At 41.8% G+C, this 10,577-nt stretch overlaps 1 protein-coding gene across 4 annotated transcripts in view; it reads left to right on the forward strand.

The window, feature by feature from the left end:
• LOC130917580 (coiled-coil domain-containing protein 9-like) overlaps positions 1–4,567 on the forward strand; it is a 61,074-nt gene extending 56,507 nt beyond the window's left edge. For 3 of the 4 annotated variants that reach the window (XM_057839154.1, XM_057839155.1, XM_057839153.1), the window contains one exon: positions 2,026–4,567. In XM_057839154.1, the coding sequence (XP_057695137.1) occupies positions 2,026–2,066 (41 nt within the window). In that variant the 3' untranslated portion in view covers positions 2,067–4,567. Of the gene's footprint in view, positions 1–1,879 lie in introns of all 4 variants that reach the window. The other variant, XM_057839156.1, reaches the window with a different exon arrangement.
• The last annotated feature ends 6,010 nt before the right edge of the window (positions 4,568–10,577 follow it).

Consider the following 10,577-nt stretch of genomic DNA (forward strand, 5'->3'; position numbering starts at 1 on the left):
GTTTCGGTTTGCGTTTTGCTTTTTTTAAACTGCCTTTATTTTGTTTTTTGTTTTTTAAATGAAATAAACCCTTAAAATGTAAACATTTTCGACTGTTAAAATGCCTCTTAGCTCTTTGGCTAGTGTAGTGACTGACTACTGAAATACACACACAGTAGTAAAAAAGTTACTTGGCAAAGTAACTGGTGATGCCTTTTACATGTTTTTTTTTTTCCATAAAAAAAAAAAACAAACATACCCAAAAAAATAGTAACCTTTGCTACGTTTGGAGGTCATTTGATGTTGTGAATCAACCGTTAAAGTTGATAAAATTGCTCCCGTTTTTGCATTAGTTCCCTTCTGTCTACTTTCGACATGTGAAAATTTTAAAACTGTTTCATCCTTTAAAGATAGACCCAAGTCAAGATTTTGCCGATTTAGGAGTATTTTAGATAAAAAGTTGCTTAGGTTCGCTCGTAAGGTTTACTACAACAGAGCCTTTCTGAGAGGTTTACTGCTCTAAAATGGCGGCTGTTTACTAACGCTACCGAGTCTATCATTTCGTATGTAGTTCTATATGCATGAAATATCTAGGTGTGGATTGTATGTTGTTGGCTGAGTCAGGTAATATTGGAGCCACCTAGCCTAGCATCGCGTTTGCTACAGCGTCTCAACAAACACTCTTCCCTACCCGAGTCTCTGACTTTTCTCGCGTCATTCAACCAACGCATTGTCTCGTTATAGACACGGTGACAAATCCGAACGGATGAAAAAAAAAACTTAATGCACGAAAAACGTGCAGATTTAGAACGTAACGCACGGCGTACACATTTAAAAATGAGTGCTCACTTGTACAAATTACAACGAGACCGTACAATTTGACAGGTATGAATTACAGTGGGCCGTCACAGGTAGGCTAGCACGGGACGTCCAACTTACAACTATCAGTGGTCAGGGCGAAACTATGTGCTTTAGCGAAATCATCTTCGATGGCTTTGCGTGCCATTTCATAAATGTCGGGGATTACGTTGTTGGAGAAATATGTCCGTGAGGAAACAATGTAACGCCGGTCAAGCGTTGCAAATAAATTAACGAAGCCCGCCGTGTGTTTTCACTGGTGTCATCTTCGGGATTGTCCTACCCTGAGAAAGTGATATCTGTGGGTGATGCCGGCTGTGGTGCCGGAGTCATATTATAAAAGTGTTGCCATTAGCATGGGGAACAAGCGCTGAGCAATGCTTGCAATTTTTTTTTTCTTCAATATTTTCTCTCCCTCCGCATTGTAGTCCACGGGGAAACCAAAATGTTGCCACACCGCAGATTTGAAAGAAGCCGGTGCTTCCTCAAAATTCGGTCTCTCCAGTCCTCCGCTCGCCATAGCTATTTGTTTTCTTTCTTGTTTCACTTTCACTTCGCTCGTAAGCGAGAGAGAGCGTTACTCGGCTTCTATTACACAGGTGCTTGACAGCGATCCGACATTTACTTGCGGGGCGGGAATTTCTCCACAGCGGTGCTTCACGTCACACACAGGCACACAGAGCTCGATCAATTCATTCCATAAGCGTTTGGAATACATTAATTGCAAAACCGAAAAGGCGCGGTTCATAAAGGCGTATTGAACCGTACAGGGCGAACCGTACGGTTCGGCTTTGAACCGCAAACCGTTGCACCGCTAGTAATCGATAATGCTTCTAAAAACACTCAAAAATTGATTAATTTATTTATTCCACAGTTTAATGGGTGCCAAGCAAAAAATTAAAGATGACTCCCAAAAACACAGCGAGAACAGACATCCTCCTAACGCTCTCAGGACCTCAAGACAACCGTGCTTATTCACGAGTCCAACATCCTTCCCAAAACTAATTAATGTTTTTTTATTCATTTGTCTTCATGTGGACAGACTGAATTCAACAATGTTGGAGCGAAGTCCCCCCAAAATAGGGCGGAAGATGCCTTGCAGCAAGGATTTTCACACTGTCTGACTGCAGAGAAGGTTGTCTCATCGCTGTTTAGATCTTTCTCACTGTTGTTTTCCCCCTATGTCAGAGGGGAAAGAATCAACAAAAGGAGCTGCTGGAATCAGCTGAAGCCACGCCCTCTTCTCATGAAGTCAACCAATTGCAAGGCTGCAGTGAGTTTTTACTCTTTAGTAGGCCTTAGTTCTTTTAAGACACTTTTGTACTACTTTTTATCGCTGAGGAGAAAATATTATAACTGTCTGACTTATGACTGCTGTATAGTCATATGTACATTTTAAATGAAAGAAAAAGACTTATGAATTGTACCGTCCTGAAAATTGTTGTATGTTTACCGCAACATCCATATTATTGTATAAATTGCCACCCGGAATAGATCATGTAAAGTGGGCAGGAAAATTAGGGATGTCCCGATCTGATCCGTGATCGGAAATCGGGCCGATCGCGCCATTTTTCAGAGGATCTGAATCAAGTGAAAAGGAACGGGTTTTTAATTGTAAAAGTGTCTGTTTTTTTGCAGTTTTTTTGTCAGCAGTGCAGCTGGAGTTGGCTAGTTAATCTTTTAACACCTGAGCCTATTTTGTCTGAATTTGCATGCCTTTAATGTTGCCTTTATATTTCAAAGGAAAAATTGTTCACAATGGCCTGGTGGGTCCCTTTTTCCAGACACCATAACCTTCATGTCCAAACTGTTGTTTTCTTCACCGACCAATTATAATCAACATTTTGGATTCAAAGAGTAAAAAAATAAATACATACAGTATATGGTGGAAAACAGACAAGGCTGAAAAAGCAGTTTCTGCTCTTGCACCACTCTTTAAAACTGCTGTATTTTAAGCCAAAAGAACTGCCGTGTTTGATAGAAAAATATGTCTAGATGTTGCCATAGCAGTTTCATGGCGCATTAAGCCCCCCCAAACTATTTTTAATTTGTCCGTTTTAGCCTGAAGACCCCCGTTTACAGACACCGCGCAACCGCTTTTGTTTCAACCCAGCCATAAAAAGAAGCTAAATAATTATATTTACTTTTCGAAATGTCTGTCAGAAGAAAAAAAAATTAAAAGGGTATATATATAAATGCGAACATGAAATTGTTCATATTCTCAGAGCGTCACCATGTAAACAGCCCCTGCAGCTCTACAATCAAAGACACGAATGTGTCAATCATCTTTTAGTCAATCTTCATTGTCTAGAGCAGACATGTCCAAAGTCCAGCCCGGGGGCCAAATGCGGCCCGTGGTCAAATTTCATCCGGCCCCCAGCCTCTGTCATAAAATCAATAACGTCTGGCCCGCACACAGACTGCAACCAGCATATGAAGTAGCTTACACCCGAAATGCTGCTCATTTACCCACTAAAAGGCAGCAGCACTTTAACCCTTTATTGCCAAATGTATCGCATTTGATACACCTAAAATTTCATTATTTTGAGACTAATTTAGAATTTTAACATTTCTTTTCGAGGGGGAAAAAAAAATGATGGATGCAAGTCAACACATGCATCTGCAGGTTCCATGAGAAAAAAAAAATTGCCATGGGTTATAGATGTTAGAGCGGTTATTACACATATTGATTTTGACTTTTCTTTTTACAAATTTGAAAAAAAGGTTTCATTAGGACCTTGTTTTTCAAATTTTGGGATCCTCTGATAATTGCTTCATGTTGCAGGTATTTAAGGGCTAAGCAACATTACCCCGTGTGACCCATTACTTCCATTTTCTAAAATGGCGACAATCAACAAATAAAAAGAAAGTTTACTGTGACGGCCGATGCTTCAAGGATAGGTGGAAATTGGACTATTTCTTCACTAAAATACGCAACACCTGTGTCTGCCTCATTTGCAGAGACTGTCGCTGTTTTAAAAGATTTCAATGTGAGGCGATATTGCCAAACAAGACACGCTGACATGTAGGACAAGATTACAGCAAAGATACGCAGCGAGAAATTGAAGCAACTTGAAGGTAGTTTAATTTCACAGCAGCAGTATTTCGCAAGAGTCCGAGAGTCGAAAGAGAACGCCACAAAAGCTAGTTGCGAGATTGTTGAAATTATTCATTAAAACAAATAATAAAGCAAATGTGACACACTGATTGGCTTGCTAAAATTCGCTTCTACATAAAGGACGTCAGCCAAGGTTGGCCCCTCAAATTTTTACCACACCAAATCTGGCCCCCTTTGCAAAAAGTTTGGACACTCCTGGTCTAGAGGCTGTTGTTGGCAGCATGAGTGAATTTGAGTGGACTCACTCATATGAATATTTTAATGTTATGGAGAGTGCAACACCTTTTACGTCATACTTTTAATCAATTAAAAATGTGGGTGCGCCTACAATTGTGTTGGTGTACCTTAACAAAAACGTTAGGCGCAAAAGTACAACCAATGCAAAAAGTGTGTAACCTTGGCAATGCATATTTGTTTTTTTCCTTTTACTAGGGGTGTGACAAAATATCGTAATGGTGATATACCGTGATACTTTGTATCCCAAAAGGTTATCGATATGCAACAGGAAGTAGCTGAAAATCAACAGGTAAATGACCTTAAATGGCCCAAAATTACCTCATTGCCTGGCATTGGCTGCAACTGACGCCATAGACGTTCAATCCGTTTGAAGTGGGAGGGATGGCAGCGAATGAACGAATGTTCATTCGCTGCCACCCTCCCACTTCAAATGGATTGGACGTCTACTAGTAATAAACTCATTCCAATTCACAGCAGAAGCTTGTTTTTCTGTTTATTAGTTGTTTTTAGAGAATCCTAGAATGATTTCCTGACCAATTTATCGATAATCGTTGTATTGCCATATCGTCAGATCGTTATCGTGAGCTTTGTATCGCAAACCGTATCGTATCGTGAGGTACCAAGAGGTTCCCACTCCTACTTTTAAGGGCTAAAAAGTAACAAAATAATCCAGAAAGGCAATGGTATTGCCCAAAAATACAAAAATAAATACATTTTCTACTCCGGAACACTCATGGAAAAAGCGGAAGTATTGTATTAAGTACAGTATTATAACATGTTTGGAACTTTAGTTCAAATAAAAACCCCAAAAAAGTTTTTTTCAGTATCGGATTGGGACTCCCTATTGGCAAATTCTCAAAATCAGACGACTCGGACTCGGGTGTAAAAATATGCGATCGGGACATCCCTAAGGAAAATTCTATAGAGTAAAATGAATTTAACTTTGTGTTATGCAAGATGTGCATTTCATCATGACGAGGAGATGCTTTGTTTTTTGTCATCAATTATAAAGGAAGACCTGATCAGCATATTAAATTTATATTTGAGACCACCTTGTCACTAAGCATTCGTTTGTCACACTGACACGTTTAAAGCTGCTGCTGCTGGTGTCCCATTTTGACCTTGAGGGACATGAACAAAGTGACTCATCAGTGCAAGAGTGTTTATTTTAGCTTTTATGAAAGTCGCCACCTTGTGTTGTCATTTTTGTTGTTGTTACGGCTGCTGTTCAATTTTAATGAGGAAAAGCAAGCCCCAATGACCATTTTGTCTAGTTACATTGGGGCAAATAAGCATTTAGTCAACCACCAATCGTGCAAGTTCTCCTACTTGAAAAGATTATGGGAGGCCTTTAATTGTCAACATGGGTAAACCTCAGCCATGAGAGACAGAATTTGGAGAAGAAAAAAAACCCCAAAAAATCATTGTTTGATTTCTAAAGAATTTATTTCCAAATTACAGTGGAAAATAAGTATTTGGTCACCTACAAACAAAGATTTCTGGCTGTCAAAGAGGTCTAACTTCTACCGAGGTCAAACGAGTCTCCACTCGTCACCTGCATTAATGGCACCTGTTTTAACTCATTATCGGTATTAAAGACACCTGTCCACAATCTCAGTCAGTCACACTCCAAACTCCACTATGGCCAAGACCAAAGAGCTGTCGAAGGACATCAGAGACAAAAATTGTAGATCTGCACCAGGCTGGGAATTCTGAATCTGCAATAGGTAAAACGCTTGGTGTAAAGAAATCAACTGTGGGAGCAATTATTTAAAAATGGAAAACATACGACCACTGATAATCTCCCTCGACCCCGTGGCGTCAAAATGATAACAAGAATGGTGAGCAAAAATCCCAGAACCACACGGGGGAAACTAGTGAATGACCTACAGAGAGCTGGGACCACAGTAACAAAGGCCACTATCAGTAACACAATGCGCCGCCAGGGACTCAAATCCTGCACTGCCAGACGTGTCCCCCTGCTGAAGCCAGTACACGTCCAGGCCCGTCTGCGGTTCGCTAGAGAGCATTTGGATGATCCAGAAGAGGACTGGGAGAATGTGTTATGGTCAGATGAAACCAAAATAGAACTTTTTGGTAGAAACACAGGTTCTCGTGTTTGGAGGAGAAAGAATACTGAATTGCATCTGAAGAACACAATACCCACTGTGAAGCATGGGGGGTGGAAACATCATGCTTTGGGGCTGTTTTTCTGCAAAGGGACCAGGACGACTGATCTGTGTAAAGGAAAGAATGAATGGGGCCATGTATCGAGAGATTTTGAGTGAAAATCTCCTTCCATCAGCAAGGGCATTGAAGATGAGACGTGGCTGGGTCTTTCAGCATTACAATGATCCCAAACACCCAGCCAGGGCAACAAAGGAGTGGCTTCGTAAGTGAATGACCTACAGAGACCTGGGACCACAGTAACAAAGGCTACTATCAGTAACACAATGCGCCGCCAGGGACTCAAATCCTGCACTACCAGATATGCCCCCCTGCTGTAGAAAGTACACGTCCAGGCCCGTCTGTGGTTTGCTAGAGAGCATTTGGAGGATCCAATTTGAGCATCCTGAAAAGTTGATAGTGTAATGTCCCTACCCCGTCCCTATGCAGGGGCGCCGTATAGGGGTGAAAAGTGATACTGATTTTAAGGGCCCATGCTCTGATGGGGGCCCTTAAAGAAAATTAGAACATTAGGTAATCATTTGCAAATTTAAATATTAATCATTATAATTTTAATAGGAATAAAACAAAGGGTTTCTTGTATAGTTTTTGGAGAAAAGTAAACACCCAGAGAGCATATGTATTGCCAGCCACCCCATCCCCCATATTTTCATTAAATGGTTTGGTCCGCCCTTCGATCAGACCGGGAGCAGCGGTGCGCATCGGAGTGCGCGGATCACGGTACTGCAGAAATGTTTTCAAAACAAAAATCGGGTTTTCAAAAGAGGAAAGAAAAGAAAGCAAAACAGGAAATGGGTAGAAAAGGCCAACATGATGTGACAAAGTACTTCACAAAGGAAGGTTGGTTTAACCTGTTATCTTAGCTCCGAAACGAGGTCCCAGCTCACTCCGTAAGAAATACGAGATTTTCCTGGCCTCAATGAGCGACATTCACCTATTCAAAAACATAAATTCCCAATAATGACGGCATTTTTTGGTATCCTACACATGAAAGTTGGTGTGGAAATTTTCTTTTTTAAAATCAGCTTGAATCCAGTTTGTCAAGAATTTATTGACTTTAGTTTGTCATCAATTGAATTTAGTTTGTTCACAAGGGACCTCGCTTCGGAGCTGTAGCCTACAGTGGAGATCGCGAGTTTCCAAATGAGGCTAAGCCAACTCCATAATGAAATACTGTAATTGTTTGCTAGCTAGTGTTTGCTCCACTTTTAGCTTACATTTAATCAGTACAGCAGGCAAACCCTTAGCAATCTCTTTATATTAAAACATTTATATACTGTAATGTATACTGTAGTATAGTTTAAACATTTATTCTAAGTCATTCATTATGGTATTTGAGAATATTTCAAATAAAAATATATTTAGATTGTAAAAAATTGCCTTTAGTACATTTCTAATAGATGATATCAGTCTATTCATTATTGCTCTATATACTGTATGTTTACATTAATATATTTTTATCTTAATGCAGAAAATGCACAAATTAGTGTGTAAAGATTCACCAGAATGCAGGAAATTACGTAGTTGATACTTTAAATGTGTGTGTGCCGGGCCCAAAGTGATATCTTTTCATGGGGCCCAAAATCCCTGGCAGCACCCCTGTCCCAATGGAGGAAGTCGGCGTGATGTCACGATGACGTCACCTCGCTTTGCAACGTGTCGCCATTTTGCGAAGGGGGCACGCACAGCTAAACATTCCGTCGACAAACGTCTGAAATTCATATATTTTAGGTGTGTTTTGCATCTTTTTTCATAAAAACGTCTTAAACATGGCTAACTATTTTCACGAGTCACTGCCGACAGACGCGAGGAGGCGATACAATTTAAAACTACCGTGTATTGGCTGGCAATTCTGCCCATACAAAGTCGCAGCTGATAGCTGGATGAACAATCCAAAGGAATGGCCTGCAGTGGAGTTCGGAAACATCTACGACTATTTCATAAAGTCACCCAGTAAGTTGACCTTTACCAATTACGTGGAATTTGTACTGTGTGGAACTAAGAAAACTGGTAGTATATACGGAGTGATTATTTCTGCCGTAACCAGTAATTGCCCTCCAAGCGTTATTTAGCCATGAACACGTCACGGCAAAATAACGAATTCTCACCAGGCCAATAATATACCGATTGACTAATCAGAGCAGTTCACCGCAAAAGAAAAATAACGCTTTGCGAGTTGCCGGTTACGGTAATAATAACCACTGCCTAGTCTATTGAATCCTAGCAGCTAATTGGGGCAACAACAACAACAAAAAATCAAAGTTTACTCACCAGTAATAAAATGTCAGCTGGAAACGTAAATGTGCTTGGATTTAGGTTCCCACAGGCGAAAATAGTCCACGGAACAGTCTTTTTTCTGTTCCTCGATTAATTGGATTCAGCCATTTGTTTCTCCTTTTCTTCTCACGAGGAAGAATGAAGAACTTCAAATGCGGCTCCGAACTCTTCCTTGCGTGACAACCCGCAACACAGCAACTTTTAGTCATTTCGACGGTAAAAAGACCACAAATAATACGAAAGTTCAACGCGTTTGTATTACAATGCACGACAGAGCAACTGCTTGTGACTCGTCTTTTGCCCCATTTCAGTATGGCGACGCTTTGTTGTGGCTGGTGACGTCATTAATGCCCGGATGTCCGACTGGCTCTAAGCAAACTTACGCCCTTGAATCATGTATGAATTCACTTTGCAGTGTTTTACTGTAAAATTGTGAATGACGCAGTCGATTTTCCGGAGTAAGTTTTATTTTGAAACGTGCCTTTCATTTTGAAACTCAACCCGGAAACGACCAATACGCCCTGAGGCGGACTTGACAGTGTCCCGTCCCGCGCAACGAGAGCCTCCTTGAGAGAGTTCACTTGTCCCGTGACGCGCAGAGGACAAGCGAGGAACCACCACAGACTACGGCGCTCGAGCGTCTCCCCACTCCGCCCACACCGCGTTCTCGCACGGCTTGGAGGAAAGCGGAACCGGGGGGTTCTTCTCTCGGCTCCGGACCCGTCCCGCTTCTGATGATCTACACGCCAGTGGGGGAAGTGGCTCCGCTCGCAAGATGAAATCAGCCGACGGCGGGGCCAGCATCACCGTGGACAAGCTGAACGCCGGCGACCCCAAGCGGAGGCCCAGCTACCCGGGGGAGCCGCGCGCCAAGCAAGCCAGCATGTCCGCCAAGGTGTGGGTCAAAGTGGCCATGGCCATCGCTTATTTCCTCTGCGTGTCCGTGGCCGCTTTCATCCTGGTCATCTACTACGTCTTTTTCTGGACGCCCGGCCCGCACAATAACAGCACCGCCAGCAGCGGCGGCGTCGCGGGCTCGCACAACCGCACCGACTGCGCGTCCAAATTCGGATGACCGCATGCTGGAAGACGGAGGATCGTCCCGCGTTTGTGCGAAGGTGGGATGCTGACCTGACGGATGCACCGAAAAGACCCCGAAGTGCCCTCAACCTTTTGCTTCCCTTGAAGGACGTCCAGGATTCAATATATTTTTTTTGCCTTTGCAACGTTGTAGCCTCCCCCAACTTCATAACTACTTTATTCACCTTGAAGGACTTCCAGGAATAGATTCCACGGGGTTCGATATTCAATATTTAAAAATCCTGACTCGGCAACTATGTGATCTCCCCTCCCCCTCAATGTGTGTTTTCTGGGTCTTTGAAAAAGACTTTGGGAAAAAAGACCCAGATAGTGTTATTGTTTTTTTTTGTTTGTTTGTTTTTTGTTTTTTTGAATGGGATTTCTTCAGCGCGCTGCACAGCCCGAACCGTTTTGACCAATTGGCACTGTTCGAATATCGAAACGACCAGAATTTTCACGCGACGCAGGGAATTTCTCGAACGACCCCGAAAGATTTTCTGTTCATCTTTAAACGCTGATTTTTCACAGATTTATGGAAAAAACAAAACTTCAAAATGTATCTAATCCTATTTTGGACCAAATCACATAATTTGGACATCAAAACTTCGGGGACGGCAAGGGGCATTAAAGGTGTATACAGAATTTTGGAAAAAAATATACGGTTCCCTGGAAATTTGCAATAAACTTTCACACTCATTTTTAATGGGATGCAATGTTCAAATTTCCCATCCATTTCCAATGGCATTAACATTGCATTGGGCCAATTAAGACAGATACAATTGACGGCCATGCATGTGAATTCTATTGATGCCAATGTACTTGGATTCCATTGACACATATG

Source organism: Corythoichthys intestinalis, chromosome 6, assembly GCF_030265065.1.
Source record: "Corythoichthys intestinalis isolate RoL2023-P3 chromosome 6, ASM3026506v1, whole genome shotgun sequence".
In the NCBI taxonomy this organism is placed as follows: domain Eukaryota; kingdom Metazoa; phylum Chordata; class Actinopteri; order Syngnathiformes; family Syngnathidae; genus Corythoichthys; species Corythoichthys intestinalis.